This window comes from Ipomoea nil, unplaced genomic scaffold, assembly GCF_001879475.1.
Source record: "Ipomoea nil cultivar Tokyo-kokei standard unplaced genomic scaffold, Asagao_1.1 scaffold0715, whole genome shotgun sequence".
Taxonomy (NCBI): Eukaryota; Viridiplantae; Streptophyta; class Magnoliopsida; order Solanales; family Convolvulaceae; genus Ipomoea; species Ipomoea nil.
This window is the reverse complement of record NW_017617143.1, coordinates 726,770-750,200: the sequence shown is the minus strand read 5'-3', so window position 1 is coordinate 750,200 and position 23,431 is coordinate 726,770. Positions and strand designations below refer to the sequence as shown.

The 23,431-nt window shown below is 36.4% G+C and overlaps 2 protein-coding genes and 1 non-coding gene across 3 annotated transcripts; 1 reads left to right on the top strand and 2 right to left on the bottom strand.

Annotated features, from left to right (window-relative positions):
* Positions 1 to 372: 372 nt before the first annotated feature.
* LOC109176604 (zinc finger BED domain-containing protein RICESLEEPER 4-like) lies at positions 373 to 6,091 on the bottom strand. Its single transcript, XM_019326058.1, has 10 exons — positions 5,984 to 6,091; positions 4,105 to 5,258; positions 3,849 to 4,002; positions 3,222 to 3,620; positions 3,049 to 3,121; positions 2,868 to 2,942; positions 2,706 to 2,769; positions 1,044 to 1,051; positions 758 to 950; positions 373 to 565 (listed from the first exon to the last, which is right to left on the bottom strand). Exons 1-10 carry the CDS (start codon positions 6,089 to 6,091, stop codon positions 373 to 375), a joined length of 2,421 nt encoding a protein of 806 aa, XP_019181603.1.
* A 7,442-nt stretch (positions 6,092 to 13,533) lies between these two features.
* TRNAP-AGG lies at positions 13,534 to 13,605 on the top strand. The gene has a single exon. It is a non-coding gene; the product is annotated as a tRNA-Pro (tRNA).
* Positions 13,606 to 21,605: 8,000 nt separating this feature from the next.
* On the bottom strand, positions 21,606 to 23,198 carry LOC109176603 (surface protein-like). The gene has a single exon (XM_019326057.1). It carries the CDS (start codon positions 23,196 to 23,198, stop codon positions 21,606 to 21,608), a length of 1,593 nt encoding a protein of 530 aa, XP_019181602.1.
* Positions 23,199 to 23,431: the final 233 nt, after the last annotated feature.

Here is a 23,431-nt window from a genome sequence, read left to right as displayed (position 1 = left end):
GTCGACATTATCACATTAGTTTCTCCAAGAACAAGAGTCCACCATCCTACTTGCGGTACACATTAGATTGGTAGGCCTCCATCTTCTAGCAGGACTACAACAGAGGAGAAAACCAGCATATATCCAGCGACGTCCACCCACGGAGGGGAATAGAGCTAGGCGATCTTCTCCTTCAAGGACTCCGGTGACCTCTGAAAAAAAACGAAAAGCAAAATGGGCATTTGAGCCATGGAGCTTTCTCCGATCGTAGTATGACGGCGACAAACAAACTTCAGCAAGGAGCTTCGGAGATTTCAGCATCAGAACAAACTCCAGCAACTTCAAAAAAAAAGAAAAAAAAAAAAAAGAAGAAGAAAAGTTCCGCCGAAAGGCTCAACAATCGGCAAGTCCAGTAGCATCGAAATCCAAGCAGTAGAGAAGCAGAGATGAACAGAGGGCATCGACTTCTAAAAGTTCGGCGACCTTCAACAACTCCGACGGCCTCCAGCGATTTCTGCAAACACAAAATTTTCCGGTGATGCGACCTGCAATGGTAAAGAACTCCGGCGACATCCAGCGGAGAACTCTGTCAGTGACATGACTTGGGCACTGCAAGTGGAAACTCACGCTCCGGCTGTAACACGGTGGTTCCCGCGATCATGATTGTTCCACGGGATGGCGAGGAATTCCAACAGACCCAGCATTGAATCGCGTAGGGACAGCTCCAGGCTCCAGTACATACTGTTGACAAAAAAAAAAAAAAAAAAAAAAAGAAGACTCCAGCGGCGCGTCAGAGCGAACTCCGGCGGTCGACGATTGAGCAGCAGGCTCTGGTCTCCGTCTGGACGTGAGCTTCCATCCTGTAAAGCAAGAAGACATCACGAGCAGCAACGAGGAGCCTTTGACAGACGGCAAAGCTCCGGCGATCCATTCACGTTGCTCATTGTTCCTTAAGGTTGGCAAAATTCTTCCTACAACAAAAAATCAAGCGCTCCCAGAATTGCTTCCTACATTTATGCTTGCTCCCAGCTCCCTCTTGTTTTATCTTATGCAGCCGTATGTACTTCCATCCCTGAAAATAAAAATGTATATGGGAAAAGAAAGATACAAAGTTGAGTATATGGGAAAAGAAAGATACAAAGTTGAGAAATTTACCTGGTTGAGAAGCAGAGCTGTTCTTCCTTGGTCTCTATTTCGTTGATTGCTGAGGGTTTAGGGGTGATTGTAACAGTATTTATAGTGTACTGCGAGGAGGTGTTAAGATTGGATTACACTCCTAATGCTATCCTGATTGAATGAAGTTGTTGGATAATTAGAGTTGATTATGTGCTGAAATTACGTACGAGAAGAGCATCCACACCAAAGCATAATAGGGAGATAATAGTACACTAATATGCACTTCAATAGATGGGAAGCAATGATAATACAAAAATAATCCTCCTGCAAATGTCAAGATAATGGCAGAAAAAAAAAAAAATTAAAGGACAAGCGCTACTAAGAGCATCTACATCTGTGGTTTATTTGGAGTTAATGTCAGAACAATTATGTTGGGTGGGGTTAATAAAAAATGTGGGGTGAGGTTATTTGTGGAGATATTTGTCTTGCAAAACACAAAATAATGTCAGAAAAAAGAAAAAAAGAAAGAAATAAACAAGCAGATGTTGTGCGCGTTTGCGCACAACACTGCACGCGCCCGTGTGGCGCGTCAGGCGCGCTGACAAGTCTTTTAATTAATTTTTTTTTAAAAAACAGTTTTATCTTTTTTTTTCTTTTTTTTCTCTCCCCTCCCACATTCTCTTTCCTAATCACTCTTACATTATCCCCATTCTCCCCAACTGATGTGAATGCTCTAAGCGCGTTTCACGCAGAAAGAGTTCAAAGCCGGGCGCGTGCAACACGCGTCAGGCGTGCTAGGGCTGTGCATCGGACGGTTCGAGCGGGTTCGGTTTTCGGGAATGGAAATCAGATCGGTTTTCAGATTATAGCTATTAAACCCTATCCGTGTATTTTCTAAATGTAAACTTACCGGATATATGAATATCGGATTTCGGACGGTTTGCATCGGATTACGGACTAAATCGGATATGTATTAAAAATTCATAAAAACTACAAATTAACTACTGAATAAGTAAATCAACACTAAATAAGTTGTAACTTGTTAATTTCTAAGTAGTAAGTATTAACTACTACTAGTAGTTAACAATTTACAACTTCAAAATCACAAGTTCACAAATCACAACTAAAAAGTTAGCCCTATTCGGCTATGCCTAATGCCCCTATAAGGCTAACAGCTAACAAGTAACTTGTTACAAGTTAATGAAGCTAACAACTTTACAGCTTACAACTTACAAGTTACAATTCAAAAATAAAAACACAGTTTATAGATTCAAATTCTCAAAAAATAAGCTGTTAAGGCACCATTCAAAAACCAAATGCAGCAACAGCAACTCAGCATTCCTCATCTTCCTACTTAAGGTGCAAATTTAAATAACAAATAACAAATAACAAAAAGAAAAAAAAAAACTGAAAAGAATAACAATTTAACATTTTATGCTCAAAAATCCAAAATAGGCTCAGATTGCTGTTGTTTCATATCATTAAGATTTGAGGGAAATTGCTTCTAGAGTTTTGGAACTAAATCCAAAACTTGAGCAACATACCAACCCCAAGTCCTTTGATTCAGACAAAGGTGGAAGCATCGTCATAGCCCATACTACTACACATACCTGTCAAGCTGTAACCTGATGTTCAAATGTTCAATCAAGTGGAACTGTGGAAGGGGCTGGGGCACTAAAATGCACTTACATAATTGAATTCATAAGTCATAACTAAAAACAGAATGATAATCTAATTTTCTAAGAGAACACAATAACAACTAAATATAAAACCGAGAGCAGAATGAATGAACATTACTGCAATGGTTGGTAGGGAAGTTCCAGCAGTCCTAACCCCAGTTGGCAACTCTGCAAATAAAAAACACATATTAATTATCATACAAAGAAATACATAATAATAAGTATCATAAAATAAATACATAATAATGAAAGTATTTAAGTAAACTACTATTACCTTTCTCAAGCCTTTCACAATCATCAATATTTTCTTCAATTTGAATAGGTTGATTTGGTAATCTCAACCAATCCTGTGTACAAATTAAAGCTTCCACAATCTTAGGAGTTAAGGAACTCCTAAATGGATCCAACACTCTACCACTGGTTGAAAAAAGCACTTTCAGAAGTCACAGTGGATATTGGAACTGCAAGAATATCCCTTGCCATTTTAGAGAGAATTGGCAGTCTTTCAGAGTTCACCTTCCACCATTTTAGAATATCAAAATCAACCTTATCTTCCACAATGGCCTCACTCAAATATATTTGCAGGTCAGTCTGTTTAAGGCTTCCACCACTCTCCATCCTTTGCCTTTTCAATTGAGATTTCAACTTACCTTGTGGCCTACCAACAGTTACAGCACTAGGCTGCACACTCACAGAGACAGTTTGAGAAGGTTGGGCAACCGCAGCTGGTTCAGTGTTCACATCCACAGAGTAAGTGGCAGCATAATCATTGTACAGCTCAAGAAGTGCAGATTGGACCTTCTCAAAACAGGCTTTGCCTTTCTCATCACCATAAAGTTGAGTTAACTAGGCAGGCATGTACTCAACCTTATCTCTAGGATTCAAAATAGTGCCAAAGAAGATCACACAGTTCATTTTTTCAGGGTCCCCCCAATATTTCAGGAACTTAGTTTTCATTTGGGTGCCCATTACCTGTAAAAAAAAAAAAAAAAAAAAAAAAAAGCAAATAATTAACATTAGTTAATATACAGATTTGTTAAACAGTAAACATTTCAGTTAAGGAATGGAATTTACCTTTTCAGATTCAGATTCAGATTCACTACCAGTCATGTCATCTAACATGCAACTAAGATCACAGATCTCACTAAAGAAAGTGTTAGATGTAACATAAAGAGAACCAGAAATTCTCACAGCCATGTCATAGAAAGTTTTTAGCAGAGTTACCAAACTGTTCACATTAAACCAATCCATAAAAGTAGGCACAGAGGTACCAAGGTCATCAGAAAATGAGGGATCATTTCCCAAATAGGCATCAAAGACTGCCTAGTACTGGATTGCAGTGTTCAACATCATATATGTGCTATTCCATCTTGTAGGAACATCCAACTGCAAAACTGATTTGGCTTCCACCCCAATAAGTTCAGCAAGATCTCTAAATTTTTTTAGCCTTGCAGGGGAGTTCCTAACCCATCTAACTGCTTCCCTAACCCTCTTAACTGAAGTATCAGCAAACTTCAACCCATCTTGCACCACCAGATTCAGAATGTGGGCTATACACCTCATGTGCATGTACTTAGACCTTACAGAAGTGGTACCCCAAGACATCAATTTACTCTTAAAAAATCCCATGGCAGTATCATTGGAAGAGGCATTGTCAACTGTGACAGTAAAAACATTCTTAATACCCCACTGAACCAGACAAGTCTCCAAGGCCTTGGCTATATACTCTCCCCTATGAGATGAAACAGGGACAAAGGCTATGATTTTTTTGTTGAGCTTCCACTGATCATCAATGAAATGTGCAGTAATGCACATATAGTTTATCCTCTGTACAGAGGTCCATGTGTCAGTGGTTAAGCTGACTCTTTGGGAGCAACCCTTAAAAATTTGTTTAAGGACTGATCTCTCATCTAGGTATATTTGGAAAATATCCTTTGAAACTGTCCACCTAGAAGGGATTTGGAACCTTGGGCAGGCAACTAGAATAAATCTCCTAAACCCTATCCCATCAACAAACCTAAAGGGCAACTCATCTATTATAATCATCTCACACAAAGCCCTCCTAATGGTTTCCTGATTAAACACCCATGTGCCTAATTCCCCCATTACCCCTTCAGAACACCCTGGTGCAGAGGATGAAACAGCATTGAAAGTCAGAAGTGACTGCCTTGTATCCTTCGAGTGAGGATTTTTAAGACAGGCCACCATATGATTTCTTAAAGATGAAGTGCCATGTTTTTTTGGCTGACAACAAAAGATCTTAGAACAATATATGCACCTCCCCTCAATCAGATTGTTCTCTTTATCATATATCTTTACAAAGTGCTCCCACACCCTGGATCTGGACTCAACCTCTTTTCTCTTTTTCTGTGGAACAACAGGAGTCACCTGAGGCTGCTGAGGTATCTCAGTGCCTTGGGGTTGTCCTTGTCCCTCCTGAGTTGAAGGTTGTGGTCCAGAACTAGGTTGACTGATGCTCTCCATCTAAAAAGATGGGCATCAACATTCAGATTTCAAACAATTGTTTGTCATACAGAATAACAGATCAAGCATTCAAGCATACGAACAATTGAAAGAAATCCAGATTCAGACACTTGTTTGTGTCATCATCTATCAAGATTTCATAATATTACATTTACATATTTACATTATGCACAAACAGTTTAGAACATTTAAGGGTCATACATCCATAAACATATTCACAAAGAAATCCAGATTCAGAAACTTTATCCAGTTCATCATTATCTGGATTTTAGTTAAGGGCTTCCACCATTTCACATTTAAGCCTTAAATTTTTAAGGGACATCACAATTCAGATTTCAGAATAGATCACATAACAATATAACATCAGTACATTACAAAACATCAGATAATCACAACACTTTTCAGTTAAGGGCTTCCACCATCAAAAGATTCAAAACATCAGATAATCAGAATATATCAGTATATCACAACTCACAGTTTAGGGCTTCCACCATTAAAATATAACATATTCTGATATTCAAAATACAACACAAACAAATCAACATTCAATTAGCCAATGACTAAAATCAACAAATCATACATTAAAAAAAAAACTAGGGTTTGCGATTACAACAGCTTCCAAAAAAAAAAATATATAACATATTCACAATACAACACAAACAACTCAACATGCAGTGAATAAAATCAACAAATCATAAATATAAAAACTAGGGTTTCAGCTTTACTTGATTTCCCCTGAATATTCCCCGGAGAACAAGGGTCTCTACTCTGTAATCACCAAGAGAAGGGCTTCCACCACCGTCCACCGGAGTACTGGACAATCGGACTATCATAGTCTCGGAGATGTCTGAGATTCGAGAGATTCAGACTTTAGAACTAGGGTTCTAAAGTAACAGAGACTCAGAGAGAGACTAACGGAGAACAAGAGAGGAGAAGAGATCAAACTCTGAGTTAGAGTCTCATAAACAGAGAGAATCAGAGAACTAAGAAGTAAGAAGTGAGAAGATTAGACCAGAGAACTCAGAGTCTCAGAGAAGAGACGAAGAGTCTAGAGAGTAGAGAGTAGAGAAGCTGAGGTCTCAGGTCTGCGACTGCGCAAATGAAGAGCTAGGGTAAATGAGTTGATCAACATACACTTATATACTTAGCTATAGCTAATACGACGTCGTGTAGTACTAGAGGTGTGCAAACCCTAATATATTTCGGATAGTTCGGGCGGGTCGGATGCGATTTTACACTACCCTATCCGAACCCTCTAATCCGATGTCGTTTAAGCCTTCGGTTTGGATAACGCTTCTTCGGATACGGATCGGGTCGGATGTTGTGTTGCGGGCTTCGGACCGGGCGGGTTTGTTGGATTCCTTCGGTTATGCACAGCCCTAGGCGCGCCTGACGCGTCTGTTTACAGCATTTTTTTATTTTAAAAATTTTAATTTTTTTTTTGTTTTTTCTCTCCCCCCACATTCTCTTTCCTAATCACTCTTACATTATCCCTCAATTCTCCCCAACTGATGCGGATGCTTAGATTACTAATGGCTAAGTGTTAGTTCCGTTATTCCCTCGCATGATTACTAATGGCAGAGAAGAGTTGACGCAGAATTTTCGCTGGTGCAGTCCCAACATAGTGGAATATGTTATTAACATAAGTTCATGGAATATGTCATTAACATAATGCTACGGAGAGCATGTCATTAACATAATTTTGGTCTCATGGAATGTTCAAGTGTATAATTGAGCTTGTGAAACTAGAATATATTGTGCCAATTTAATCTTTTGATTTGGGCTCGCGAAATGTACAGTCCTACATTTGGGTTCATGGAACTTTACGATGAACTCAAGAAATATTTAAAATTTCGAGACTCCTTCGCTCCAAGCACATTAAACGGCATGTCCCGACAAGTCTCGATGGGGCAATTTGTAGACACGGAAAATTTGAACCCGACAAATGGGCCGATTAAAGTGTTATTGGACCAATATTGAGATTGATGATTGGGCCAATTTAATTAATTAGATCATAGAAATTAATTTAATTTAATTTAATGAGTCCAATTAAATTTGATTTGGGCCATTGAATTAATTAATTAATTGGTTCAAGCCCACTTCATATTTGAATTTAAATTATAATTATAATTTAAATATAATATTAATTTTATTATATTTGAATTAGATAATTATAATTTAATTTAAATTTGAATTAGATTATACAATAATGAACCTACACTTGATTCTGGGCAAGGTTCATTTTCTAGAATAATTAATTAATTAATTAATTAATTAAAGGGGGAGTTTGTTGAGGAATGTTGGTTAGGCTTCTAGTATAAATAGAGCCTTCATTTTCATTCCAAAACACAACTTGAGGCTTGAGAGCTTGAAGGCATTGAGCAACTTGAAGACTTGAGAAGTTGAGAGCATTTGAAGAGCTTGAAGGCATTGAAGAACGCTTGAATATTTGAAGGCATTTTTGTTGATTTTGCAGGCAATTTGAATCCATTGCAGGTACTTTGGAGCTTTGCAAAATCGATTGTCTTGAAGATCTTGAAGTCTTTTGAAAGCGTTTGAGGACCTTAAGGCAGCTTGAATCCATTGCATGTGTTTTGAAACTTTGTAGGGTTGATTACTTCTAAATTCTTGACGCTCGTTGTTGGAAGTCACGCCAATTGAATCCCGGAAGCTACGCCACTTAAATCCCGGAGGCACGCGCCACTTAAATCCCGGAAGCACTTCAATAGATAACGTCAGTGAAGAATCCGAGGACTAGACAGAGATTTTGTACCTGCATATTAAATTATACATACACTGTACAACAGATTTTGTGAATATATACAAAGATTACTTTTTTTTTGTGTTTACACTTCTCTCATTCCCTTGTATTTACTATACATATTTTAGTTAAAATGAATCATAACCAAATAGTAAGAGAGGAATAAATAGATTGGATATAGCAGAATCATAATTCTGTTCATTTAGTTAGAGCCATATGATAAATGTTATGCTGCCAATGCTCACAAATCTAGAATAACATAGAGCCTTGGTTAGTTACAATTGTTTTCCTTTTCTATTCCTCTATATTTTACTACATGCATGGTATTAGAGCCTTGGTTACAACTTGTTAGAAGCGCTTACAACTTATGCCAAACACTATAGCTAGTAGCGAAGACATAACTTATTTCCTTATAAACCGCCATCACATTGTTTGAGATAGGCTGGGTGCTGGACTTGGTCTTTAGGGGCTTTACCCAATAGTTATTGCATGGACTGTAGTCCACACAGCTGTGTGGACAACGGGTCCAAAAACGACGTCGTTTTGCTTAATTTTATTTTTTTGTGCGCCCAACTGCAATATACGTTTTTATAACTCATAATGTACATTATTCTAAAACATAATGTACACTATTCTAAAGCATAATGTACATTATTCTAAAACATAATGAACATTATATTAACCCAAAAGTTTCATTATTCTAACACGTAATGTACATTACTTTAACACATAATGTACATTATTCTAACACATAATGTACATTATTTTAACACATAATGTACATTATTCTAACACATAATATTCAATGACGTAGTTTTGGACCGTGGTCCACATAACGGTCGACACAATAATTTGCCCTATTTGATAGTTCCTTTAAAATTTGCCCTATTGAAAGGAAATTTAGGTATTTAAAAAATCCTAGACAATGGCGGAGTATGAAGGGGTGAAGCTTTTCCAATTCCAGTAGTTAATACTTTTTGACCCATTACTTAAAACGATAGATGGAAGAGACTTATAATTGATGAAATGAGAAAATAAAGATGAGTTACCATAGATATATTTAGAGGCACCTAAATCAATAACATATGGTTCACTAAGGCTAGATTGGGATATAAGGGCAGTATGAATTCCTCCAGTGTGGGCTACGGGGGTGACACCGAAAGCCTTGGCATTGGCTTTAAATCGAACAAACTTTTTATATTCAGTTGCGAAAATAGTTCAAGAACTTGGTTCTCCCGGTTGAGATTGAGCGACACTAACTTAAGTAACCATTAGTTTTCCATGAAGTTTCAAACATTGATCCCATGTGTGTCCAAATTTATTGCAATAATCACAATTTTTAGTGTTTTTTTTGTCCACCATGATCTCTAGTTCGTCCACGACCTCCTTGCGTCACTAGAGCATATTGTTTGGAAGTAGATGTGTGAACAATTGGCGTGGAGGTTACCTGCAATTGGCGTTTGAACAACTCGACGATTCATGAGACAATGTTGCTTCCAAGGATTTGAATCCGAGTACTTTCACATTTTGAACTTAATTTGGTTAGGAAAAATACTACAATGAATTTCTATCACTGGGTAAGTTGCTCTACAGGTGCTCTTCCAATAAGCATGAGTGTACCAAACTCAGTTATCAAACTTTAAGCTTTGCCTATAAATTTTCCATATCAATACCATCTTTCTTCATGTTAAGTCAATTATCAACAACATTGTAGAATTGAGTGATACATTACTGTTTAGGTATTTAGCTTGATTCCATACCTCTAAACATGTCTTAAAGGGCCTAAACAGAGGCAATTCCACAATTGTGGAGAAAAAGACTAAAGGAGGCTATATTGCTGAGCATCTAACATTTCCCAAATTTCATTTTCATTTTTCGGTATCTTATCCACTCCATTTTGTAAGTGTTTAGCAACTCCTTGGTCTATAAACCATAACGGACTCAATGACTTCAGACCAGGATTGGTAATTTTGAGATTCACATAATTTTTTAAAAGTGAATGTAAACACAAAAAAAAGTAAACTTTGTATATATTCCACAAAATTCCTTGTATAGTGTATGTATAATTTAATATGCAGGTACAAAATCTCTGTCTAGTCCTCTGATTCTTCACTGACGTTATCTATGGAAGTGCCTCCGGGATTCAAATAGCGTAGCCTCCGGGATTTAAGTGGCGCGTGCCTCCGGGATTTAAGTGGCGTAGCTTTCGGGATTCAATTGGCGTGACTTCCAACAACGAGCGTCAGCCCTGCAAAGTTTCAAAACACATGCAATGGACTCAAACTGCCTTAAGGTCCTCAATTGCCTTCAAAAGACTTCAAGATCTTCGAGACAATCAATTCTGCAAAGCTCCAAAGTACCTGCAATGGATTCAAATTGCCTGTAAAATCAACAAAAATGCCTTCAAATCTTCAAGCGTTCTTCAATGCCTTCAAGATCTTCAAATGCTCTCAATTCCTCAAGTCTTCAAGTTACTCAATGCCTTCAAGCTCTCAAGTCTTCAAGTTTTTCAAGCTTTCAAGCTTTCAAGTGTGTTTTGCAATGAAAAGGAAGGCTCTATTTATACTAGAAACCTAACCAACATTCCTCAACAAACTCCCCCTTTAATTAATTAATTATTCTAGAAAAAGAACCTTGCCCAGAATCAAGTCTAGGTTCATTATTGTATAATCTAATTCAAATTCAAATTAAATTATAATTATCCAATTCAACTATAATAAAATTAATACTATATTTAAATTATAATTATAATTTAAATTCAAATATGAAATGGGCTTGGGCCAATTAATTAATTCAGTAGCTCAAATCAAATTCTAATTGGGCTAATTAAATTAAATTAATTTATATGATCCAATTAATTAAATTGACCCAACATTTAACCTCAACGTCGGTCTACCGACCATTTATCAGTACATTTGTTGGATTCAAATTTTCTGTGTCTACAGTGAACACTGGCCGCTTCTAGCTAAACAAATTAGGCACATAAGTAGAGCTCGATACAATATGCATATTACTAAACAATACCGAGATTATTAGAATTTTTGTCGGAGGACATTATTACCAAAATGAAAATGGATGGCACAGATATAGTCGTGGAGGTCAAACAAGGATATCTGGAGATTTTTGCTGGAGAAACTCCTAGGTCAGGTTCACTCAATATCAGAGTGTCGGCGACATGGCGACACGTGATGATGGAGCCGACTATGGGACTTGTTGGGTCAGGTTAACTCAATAGACAGACACAACTCTGATCCTTGTGTTTCAACATTCTGCTCTCATTCCCTTGTACTTACTATACATATTTTAGTTAAAATGAATCATAACCAAATAGTAAGAGAGGAATAAATAGATTGGATATAGCAGATTTTCAAAAAAAAAAAAAAAAAAGATTGGATATAGCAGAATCATAATTCCGTTCATTTAGTTAGAGCCATATGATAAATGTTATGCTGCCAATGCTCACAAATCTAGAATAACATAGAGCCTTGGTTAGTTGCAATTGTTTTCCTTTTCTATTCCTCAATATTTTACTACATGCATGGTATTAGAGCCTTGGTTAGAACTTGTTAGAAGCTCTTACAACTTATGCCAAAAACTATAGCTAGTAGCAAAGACATAACTTATTTCCTTATAAACCGCCATCACATTGTTTGAGACAGGTTGGGTGCTGGACTTGGTCTTTAGGGGCTTTACCCAATAGTTATTGCATGGACTGTGGTCCACACAGCTGTATGGACAACGAGACCAAAAACGATGTCGTTTTGCTTAATTTTATTTTTTTGTGCGCCCAACTGCAATATACATTTTTATAACTCATAATGTACATTATTCTAAAGCATAATGTACATTATTCTAAAACATAATGTACATTATATTAACCCAAAAGTTTCATTATTCTAACACGTAATGTACATTACTTTAACACATAATGTACATTATTCTAACACATAATGTATATTATTTTAACACGTAATGTACATTATTCTAACACATAATATTCAATGACGTAGTTTTGGACCGTGGTCCACATAACGGTGGACACAATAATTTGCCCAATTTGATAGTTCCTTTAAAATTTCCATTCATAAGTTGAATTGAAAAAAATTAATTATATATCTTGATGAGTAGTCTCAATTCGTACGTGTGATTGGATTGCCACTTGCGAATTATATTGATGGCAAATTAATTAAAGGAAAACTTGGCTGCTATTTCCAACTCTAATGGCTCCTGGATATATATTAGATTCATGTTCCAACTTATAGTATTTAATTTAATATAATAGTTTTTTGAAATTTGTGTTGGGATCATTATCTTATATTGTAAATTTGTAATGCAATGCAATGGCTTCTCTGATTTTCAATTCTCAAGTTTCTGTATTGAACAGTGGTGTACTTAATTACTTTTTATATCTGATTTGTTGAATGCCACCTTTTTGCATACTATTAAAAAACAGGAAATAATTTCTTCAATGGCCCAGTACATGCCAGCTATTATAGCAAATTATGCTGTGCAACCGCATGGTACACACGGTTGTAAAACGACACCGTTTACTATGATGGAGTAACCGTGACATTAGTGGCACCGTTTAACTCCACCACTCAAATAATTTTTTTATTTTTATTTTTTTACAAAAACTCAAATTGAAGTGTAATTATGAATATATAGGTATGCAAGTCTGAATATATAATTATGAAGTTATGTATATATAGTTATGAAGTTATGGATATATATAGTTATGAAGTTATGGATATATAGTTATGAAGTTATGGATATATAGTTTTGAAATTATGGATGTGTAGTTTTGAAATTATGGATGTGTAGTTATGCAATTATGGATATGGTTCTCTGTGAACTAGCACTTTAAGAATTCTGAATATGGAGTTATGTAATTATGAATGTCTAGTTGTGAAATTATGAATATATGGATATGAAATTATGAATGTGTAGTTATTATTTCTGAATGTACTATTGTCAAATTATGAATATATAGTTATGAAATTTTGGTCATATAGTTATGTAATTCTGGATATATAATTATGAAATTGTGTATATATAGTTATGAAATTATGAATATATCCTACTGTTTGAATACAAAAGGAAACCGCCTAACGCCATTAACGACGATCTGAACGAAATTATTATTTTTTAAATAAAACGGCGTTGTTTTGCAACCGTGTGCACGATGCATGGTGCACACGGCTGCACAACATAACGATTGAGCTATTATCATCAATTCATCAATACTCAATCACTAATAAAAACAAAATGATCAAAACCCATTAAGCATCAAGCATGCATATATATAGATGATTAGTACCTAGCTGCATGCTTTAATTTCTACCAGCATGAGTGAGAACACCGCCATATTTAAGCTAGGATCATTAAAAAAAAAAAACAAAAACAAAATGCCCAAGCATTCTTCCTTATGATCTCCGACATGGTCAATGTGGATGACTAAATGTACTAAATATAATAAAAGCAATCAGAACAAATGAGGAGATTAACATCAACAAAGGGCATTTGGTCTAGTGGTATGATTCTCGCTTAGGGTGCGAGAGGTCCTGAGTTCAATTCTCGGAATGCCCCAAATAAATTTTTTTTATATCGTAAATACTCTACCAACTATACCAAATCGCCTGAAGATGATATGATGCAGGTGATTTTCCTGGGGAGAGTGAAGATGGTTAAATTCTGCCAACACCTTCTTTTGTCACACATGGTCTTCTACTATGATTTATCTTTTCTCTTTACAAGATATACTATAGAATAACACGAAAATAGCGACGGGCCGTTTCCGTCGCTAAACTGGTGAAATCCGTCGCTAGAATTTAGTGACACAATTTATTTCCGTAGCTAAACAAAAACATTCCGTCTCTATATTTCTCACGGCGACGGTTTTGACGTCGAAATTTGGAAAAGAATAACGACGGAAATTTCCGTCATCCGTCGCTAAACCAACAAAATATCCGTCGCTATATTCCTACCACGGCGATTTGGTGACGAACTTTGCAAGGGAATAGCGACGCATTATTCCGTCGCTACGTTTAGCGTTAAAAATTTCCGTCACTATCGTCTGGAAATTGTCGTCGCTAATTTGTATTTATTATTTGAATTTCATGCCATTTAGCTACAGTTTAGTGACGGAAATATCCATCGCTAAATTTAACTATCGATTTTTTCGTCGTTATTTCGTTGCCCTTCTTTATTTTATTAGATACATACTTAGCTACGGTTTTACTACAATATTTATCTGTCGTTAAATTTTAAAAATTAAAAAGAAATCTTCCTGCTAATTAATATCACATACCTGCATTAAACCTATAATATAATACTTGAATAATATAATTGTAAAATATATTATATTAAAACATTCATACTCAATAACAATAACAAAAGTAAAGCGTTGTGTAATGTTACATCGTTATAAACAGTACCAAATATATTAATAAACATAATCTAATCATCTCCTAAGATTTCATCATTTGAATTAGCTGAATGTTCAGCTTGAGTAGTTAGAGGTGGTGGCATAGAACTGGATAACATCCCATTGCGACGCAACTCATCTATCAAACTTGTAATCTGAGCCTGCATTTGTTGAAGTTGTGAAGTAGCAGATGAACCACCGCTATTCTTGTTGATAAACGAGGATGCCTTAGTCCCTAAGCCATAAATACGTTATTTTTTTACCCCGCCAACAACATCCACATACAGCTGTGACATGTTTATACTTGATGGCTCAGTTGACCCTTCAGCTTCTTGTGTTGCAGTAGCATGTCGTGATTCTATTTCTTCCTACAATTAAAAACATATACAAAATAAAAGAAGTATACAAAGGCATATAAGAATTTTATCTATTTAACAATATATGATTGTTACATTATACTTACAGCGATTCTCTTTGACCTCTCATCAACAAACATATCATTCTTCTTTTTGTACATTTTCTCAAAGCACTCAAGAAATAATACTTAACTTGTAAAATATATACAAATAATAAATTTGTAAGTTAAATGTATTACCAATTTGTGATAATGCTCAATAGCTTATCTAGATCCCCCAGTATGTCGAGAACATCTCGTACCGGGTCCTTCCACCTTACTCATTCTATTCTTGCGTTGTTGTTCAGATTTAGCTTTCACGTCAGGCCTATCCTAATATGCCTCCCAAATGCGCCATGTTTCTTCAGCTACACAAGCTGGCCTCCTAGCTGAAGTTCGTTTCACGTTGAATTTGGAGACCATATCTGTATAGCGTATGCTTGCTAGCTTAGTGCTAAAAATGTTTTGTGAACTTGTCTGTCAATGCATTGGGCAAGGTTACTGACAAAAATTAAATAACATTCTAGCTTCAAGAATTAACAACAATATTTTCAAAACCATATCGCGAATTTACCTTAAATTCCTAAAAGTATGACTCCTTGTACTCATTAGATACATTCTTCCAAGTATATTTGTGAGCTTAGACTCCTCATACCAAAGACTTGTGGGATACATATTGACATGCATATCTTTTGCGTATGAGAAGCTAAAAAAGAAGGCCTTTTATGTGCAGCAAATACTAAACAGTGTATTGGATGGTCATTAGACATACTCGCAAAATCATGTCGTTGGTTAAGTTTACGCTCATATACTTTAGACTATCATGTGTTGTTTAGTTCAAATATCCCTCGCTCGCTTTTCGTCTTTTAGGGACGATTTGAAAGAATTTTATATTTGAGTGAATCTCTAATACTCAAAAAAGTGTCATTATTGCCCTTAAGGAATTTAATTTTTTAAAGATATCTTTCAATACCACATTGGTTTGAGAGGATGAGAGATACATTGCGGCAGGAGAGCCACCATTCGCAAGGATGAACTCCTGTGCTTGCAAAAAATTGGATAATTGCGTGATCGAGACCGGATTCCCCGAGGCCGTGAGCGACACAGCCATTTGTCTATATTTCGGCCGAAGCCCCCGGATTACGAACAAGTTCTGTTCTTCTAATGAAACCGGGTGACCAGCCAATGAGAGGTCTTCGATCAGTAGTTGCGCACGTCCCAGAAATTTTGTCGGAGAGCTGTTAACTTGCCGGGGGGTTTAGAACTGCCCAAGAAAGTTTAGGCACCGGGCGCGAGTGGAGGACCCGAGCGTCGTGGTGATGGATTGCCATACTTCACGAGATGTATTCTGGCCACTTGCCAATTATGTTGATGGCAAATTAAAGGAAAACTTGGCTGCTATTTCCAACTCTAATGGCTCCTGGATATATATTAGATTCATGTTCCAACTTATAGTATTTTTTTTTTTTTTGAAAGGAGCCGTCATGGCATTTATTCAAAATACTGCGAAATAGCATGAGGCGGGACAGAGTCCCAATACATAGTAGCTGGCTGATTTGGAATAGGTAAAGCTAACGTATGAGCTAAATAATTCTCTGATCTAGGAATGTAAGTAACTGAACAAAAATTAAAAGTAACGATACGCGCCCTGCAGGCATCTATTGCATAGCCAACATACGACCTAAGAGAGGTCGCTGAGTGTGAGAGGTATTGCTGTAGTGTCAAGCAATCCGTGAATAATTGTATAGAGTGATCTCCACGAGCCCATAACCATGATAGTACTTCCTTACACGCAAGTGCTTCGGCCATAAGTGGGGACTGACAATCTGGTAATCGTATAGTGCAAGCCGATACATACTCTCCTCCTCCAGTCAACTTATAGTATTTAATTTAGTATAATTTGAAATTTGTGTTCGGATCATTATCTTCGTTATGATCTCCGACATGGTCAATGTGGATGACTAAATGTACTAAATATAATAAAAGCATTAATCAAAACACATGAGGAGATTAACATTAACAGAGGGCATTTAGTCTAGTGGTATGATTCTTGCTTAAGGTGTGAGAGGTTTTGAGTTCAATTCTCGGAATGCCCCAAAATATTTTAGATGATATGATGCAGAGGTTTTTTTTTTTTTTCTTGTGGGTTAAATACAGATACCAAATAAAATAAAATAAAAATTCGGCCAACACCTTCTTTTGTCAGTCAAAGTACCTATAAAGTCCATATACTATAGTGTTTTGTTCAATTTAGTTCTTGTACCTTTATTCTGTTCAATTTAATTAGTCCATCTACTTTAGAAAGTGATTAAACTAAGGACAATTGTCCAAATATTATTAGGAAAATGGTTGTAATTATTTATTTTGGGCATACTAATTTAATATATTAGTGGTAAAAATAATTAATTTTTAATATTTGTAAAGTAATATATGAGTAGGAATATAAATATCGGCAACGCCACGTAACCTACCCTAAACTAACGGTAATATTAACACTGTTAACTATTGTCCTTAATCGCACCACTTTTGAAAGTACAAGGACTAAATTGAACAAAATAAAGGTATAAGGACTAAATTGAACAAAACTCTATTGTACAAGGACCCTGTAAGTACTTTGACCTCTTTTGTCACACATGGTCTTGTAATGTGATTATTTATCTTCTCTCTTTACAATATATATATATATATATATATATATATATATAAATATATATATATATATATATATATATATATATATATATATATATATATATATATATATATATATATATATTACATAGAAGTGGGATTTACCCTTAGATAATGATTTCAAAGTTCTTTCATAATCTAAAAATAAAATAAAAATTCTAATATAATATGTACAATTCTAATAAGAGTCAATAATATTACGTCCTTAACTGGAACAAAAAAATGTCGGTAGTATTGTTTCTTAAAATGAATGGTTCACATTATTTTGATTTTAGTATTTTTTTAAAATAATTTTCCTTATTTACCCTCTATTATATTATTTTCTTCCCTTAAAAACCTAAATTCCGTACCGTTAGTATAAACATTAGTAACGGAACATTCCGTTAACTATTTATTATTTTTACCTTATTAATTTCTATAAGAGAGGTTTTAGGTTCGAACCTCATCCCGATTAGAGTTGGCATAATTGCTAAACATATACTACGAATATGTTAAAATATATTTTAAAAAATATATAATATAAAATTTAACATAAACTTTGTTCAAATAATTAGTCCGGCTAAATACATAACATTCAAAGTTACGCATCAAAGATTAAAATCAAGAACTTTAAAAATCATTTGATTTTTATGAATTAAAAAATAAATTATAATGGTACAATTGTACATTACTTATATTTGATATTTCAATTATACTTTTGGATTATTGCCATGATTTAAGTCGTTATGGTATTAATATTTTTGTATGTATTTTTATAATGATACAATTGTACATTACTTTACAAATATTATACTATTATTTTTAATTAATTGGACACAATTGTTCTTACATCATTGTCAGGCCTGCGCGACCTAACCACAAAGTTGTTGATCATAAATACAATTACACCTGGACTCTAAAACGGTAGGACCATTTTCTAACGGATTGATAATGTTGACATCCCACTGGCTCCAATTGAACAAGTTTACACATCAGAATTTTATCAATGCATGAAAACTTCTAAAGAAATTTGTAATTTAATTTTTACTATATCATTATAACAATATCTATTGTAACTATATATTTTGAATTATTTATTATCATCCTCTATTGACAGGAATTGTTACAATTGTCATTGACAAACTCTCAAAATAATTTGTCTCAACAACGAATGTAAATTAAAAAAAAAATCAATGATTTCATTATTGTTGATTAAAAGTATGTACATCACTTTATTATACTCTTATTAAATTAAATAAAGTAGTAGCTATAACAATAAATAATGTTGGTCCCGGTAGGGTCGAAAGGAGAGTCTAGAGGGGGGGGGGGGGTGAATAGACTCAATTCATTTTTCACGAAAATAACTCCTTTCGGGGTAATTACGCAACGGATATGTGATGTAAGTTTTAAGTTTCTTTGCACTGTTTGATCTTTTAGAAGACTTTCGGTTAGAGTCATATGATATGCGATGCACGAAAGTAAAGTGCTGAAATGTAAAGAGATAGAGACAAGAGATTTTTATAGTGGTTCGGCCAACTGTGCCTATTCCACTCTTCTTTCACAACTTGTGAAAGGTTTGCACTATCACTCCTAGTACAAATTACACCAAGATAGCTTCCTTGATCACTAAGCCGGACAGCTACTTGAAGGTTTTTCAACTCCTAGAGTTTACTCCGCCTCTATCAACGTCTTCTTCAGAGTTGAGGGTTGGATGTGAATAATCTTCGAGTTTCTCCAACACGGTGAAGTCTCGACTGGCTGGTAACTTGATGAATAATCAGCATGTACAAAGTTGCAAGACTTCTTAAAGGTTGTGTGAATGAAATCAGATATGCCTTCTTCAAATATCACACCTTGAATAACTGGATTTCAAAAGCTTGACAGATTGTTCTTAGTATAAGGAGCTTTTGAGAATAAGTGTTCGATTGTTCTAAAAACCAGCAACTTCTATCATGAAGAAGATGGGTATTTATAGGTGAGAAGAAATCCATCCGTTGGAGGGAGATGACATTTCAAACCTATGATCCAGTGGTTAATAACCGGAGAGCCTTGTGCATTTATTGCTTCATTAAATGCAGTTGTACTATATAGACGTGGGAGATAAGCACTTTTGCTTATTTTGACTTCTAGCTCTGAAAAGTAGTACTGTGGCATTTAATGCACCTTGATAAGTGTGCTCTCATTCCTAGGATGATCTTCAGATGAGACATATTGACAACATTCTTCTTGAGTTGAGAGAAGATGAGTTGTCTTGACATCCAAAAAAGGTCTCTAGATCAGGAGGCTTCTTTCGGCTTCTGCTTTCTATTGTAGAAGATCATCTTATCTTTCGTTGTCTAGTAGAGATGAGACTGTGCTTCATCGAACTGCTCTTCTTTCGTTGAGAGAGACCAAACTAAAAAAAATCTTAACTCGTTTTCGTGTGTTTGTCTAGCTTAACACGAATTACATAGTGAGTTAAGGTACCTTTCGTCTAAAACGAAGGTAGCAAAACAGGTGACAAAAAGTTAGGGGTCTACTTCTAAGTTACATTGGTATCATCAAAATCCTAATACATATGTTCCTAACAATTTCCCCCTTTTTGATGATGCCAAAACTTATACTCTCCTTATAAGGCTGATAATAATCTCATAAAGGGTTTTTCATTTCACAACAGCCATACAGAAGAGTTTACATATGGTTTTTAATAAATGTAGGACAATACAAGTAATCAAAGCTGATAACTTAGATAAAGACACGATAGATTGAGATAAATGAGACTTTTATAGAGATCAAAACACTTACAAAATAATGTCACTGGAACTGTCGAAAAGAAACTTTTACATTTCTAAAAGTTCCGCCTTCTGCATCTGAGCTTCTTCTCTTTCCTTGTCATCGCTCTCTTTCTGTTTCTTGAGCATCCTCTTCATGTCGATGTCTCGGTTGATATGCTCTCTGTATTTTTGGATTGAGCTTTCTTTGACAATATCTTCATATTCTCCTTTGATGTTGCTGCTCACGTAATTGTTGTATGCTTCGAGGATGTTTTCTCCTTCAATTATGCCGAGATTCCACCATGCAATAAGTTCAAATGAGTGCATTCCTTCGGTGTAGCTCTTTCCAGATTCTTTGTGAATTTTGAAGGCAGCATTATATTTGACTCCAGGCTCAGCATTTTTCTTGACTTTCGTGACATCCCTTATCTCTTCTTTGATTCTTTCTCTTTCGGCCAGTTCCTTTTCTCTAGCAAGTCTCGCTTCTTCTTGCTTGTTCCAAAGTTCACGATTTGCTTTCTTGATCTCTTCATTCCTTTGAGTCTGATGAACTTGCCTGAAGTAATTGTCTCTTTTCTTAGCTTCATCCACACTGGTATGTTGTACCCTTCAAAACGCTTTCCACTCCCTTCTTCATATGGTTGGTACGTGTGGAAATTTCCTACTGCATCCATGGTGACATTTTCCTTATGCATGAGCTTTTGGTAAAGGTTCCTTTTCTTCTGTTCGTTTTTCCGGAAAATGAGAATTCAGAGTTGGATCCGAAGGATTGTCAGGGTTTCACCGAATGTTGTTGTCTGGATTTGGAGGGATATTGTTGTCGAGATCTGGATCCTGGAGGTAGTGATCTCGTGCTCCTTGGAGGGGGGTTTCTTCTCTCTTCATGTCTCGTAGAGGGTTCATTGATTCTTCTAGATTCATCACCACGTGGTGGTGATCTACTCCTGTCTTCATCATTGTCATCATCCTTTCTCGACTTTTCCCCCTTTTTGGCATCATCACACGGGGTGTCAAAAAATCTGGTCAGACTTTGAACTGCAATAAGAACATCCTTGATGTACTCAAGCATAGTGAGTTAATATTCAGCCATTTGAAACATGTTGTCATGCCCGAGATCTATCTTTGTACAAGCAAGATCCACTCGTTCTTTGAGACCGAAGTGAGTAAGTTTGAGAGCATGTTGTTCGTTAGCAATTTTGTCAAGGATTGCCCGTTGTTGACTGAGTTCGTGTGCAAGCTTATCTTGAGTATCCGGAATGGAGGTGCTGGGTTGTGGACGAGACATTGTTTGCATCATGCGGTCCACTTTTGCAGATAGATATGCTATGTTTTGGCTGTCTTTTTCTCAGTGATGCAGATATTGCTTATGAATGAGTTCAGCATTAAAGACTGCATTAAGCATTTGGTGCATGATGTGCTCGGGACTAAGATAGTCCATGCCAGGCTCTTGGTCAGGTGCTTGAGGTGATGCTTCCCGATTTTCATCACGCGGTGATGCATCCATGTTGTCATCACGAGCTGTATCTGGGAGAGGAGGTAGTATGGCGAGAGGTAACTCACAAGTTGGGTCTTCCTTTGGTGGGGATGAGCTAGGGATAGGTGATCGTTCAGGTATATCTTCGGTGTTGCCTATGATAGGAGATTCATTATCATAGTCTGAATCGCCATCATCATTATCATCGTCATCTGAATCATCATCACCAAGATTATTGTTATTAGTTTTTCCTTTATCATCATCATCATCTCCATCATGGCCATGAGAGTCATCCTGCTCATCACCTGATTTCTCATTATCATCTTCATCATCTTCTTCATTTTCAGGATTTTCATCAGTACCTTTGTCTTCATCAGCATTTTCATCCAAATCAGAGTTCGCTTCTCTTCTCTCGTTTTCGGAGGATCTTTCGTCTTCATGTTCAATCTCCTTTCCTTCGTCATCTTTTAGTCCGCTGACATTGCATGCTGGATTGTTCTGATGAGTTCGTTCTAACTCTGTCTTGACTTTTGACAAGAGGAGAGCATATCGAAATTCTTTCATTTCTTCAACGAATGCTGGATCCAATGGCGGCTTGTTTAGCTCAATGCAAATGGGCGCTTTTTCTTTCCCCAGAGTGCGATGGGTCACTTTGTAGGAGTACACACGTTTGATGGTTTCAAGATGCAACGCTTCATAAATGTCTTTGGTGCCGATCCACTCTAGAGCAAACTCTTCTTCATCCTTCATCTCTTCAAACATTTCAAGAAAAGTTTGTAATGAAGAAGTTCGCCATTTCTGCCATTGCATGACCCAGTTGAAGTCGTTCTCAATGGATTCTCGAAGCAGTTGATCTTTTGATGGGGGAATTGGGACAGCTTCGGGTACAGATACAATCGCTTGAGAGTTCTCGGGTATGACCGATTCTTGTAAGACTTCAGGCTCGGGTAGAGCTTCTTTCGGATTGGATTCAATCGGAGGAGTCACTTCTCTCGCCTCAGCTGGCTGGCCAGGTTCTTGTGGGAGACTTAAGTGACTCGAAAGATGTGGTGCAATTTCATCCTCGTCTACCCTGACAGGTTCTTGTGTTAGAATGGGAGCCATCTGCTCTGTTCGGGTAGGTTCTTGTGGGAGGGTTGTTTCAACAGTCGGTTTAGTGACCACTTCTCTCGTCTCTTCTGGCACGCCAGGTTCTTGTGGGAGAGTTAAGTGGTCGTCCAGAGCTTGAGATCCTTGAGCATCCTTCTCCATCGCAGCAGGTTCTTGTGTTAAGCTCGTGTTGAGTTGCTCTGCCTGGATGGGTTCTTGTAGTAAGGAGGATTTCCTCAAAGTTTCGGAGCTCTTTGATCTCTTCTTTCTCTTTTTGGAGTCCTTTCTTTTCATTTCTTCCCCCTGAGAAGATGCAAGCTTCTTCTTCAGTTTAGATGGTAATATTGACTTAGGAGGAGGAGCCAGTTTCGTCATGATTTCATTTGCTTTGGCAATGGTAGGCCGAAAGTGGCTTTTTGAGGTCTTCACATGACTATAGAAGGCAACGTCTTCTTCTTCGAAGGAATCAACAATTATGACGGGTTCAGTTGATGAAATTTGTGGAGTCTTTTGAGAGACTTCTTTCGTGATTGCTTACGGTTCTGTGGGTGTAGAGACAGGTTGAATTGACGAGGGGGATTTCATCTCAAGGATGGGCTCAGCTGTGT

Bases quoted from the DNA above. Each gene is read 5' to 3' on its own strand.
- LOC109176604 (XM_019326058.1), bottom strand. From the start codon at position 6,091: ATGATAGTCCGATTGTCCAGTACTCCGGTGGACGGTGGTGGAAGCCCT. The intron at 3,621-3,848 runs GTAAATTCCATT...ATGCCTGCCTAG, and splicing joins CTGAATCTGAATCTGAAAAG to TTAACTCAACTTTATGGTGA. The intron at 2,770-2,867 runs GTTTTATATTTA...AGTGCATTTTAG, and splicing joins GTTCATTCATTCTGCTCTCG to TGCCCCAGCCCCTTCCACAG.
- LOC109176603 (XM_019326057.1), bottom strand. From the start codon at position 23,198: ATGACGAAACTGGCTCCTCCTCCTAAGTCAATATTACCATCTAAACTG.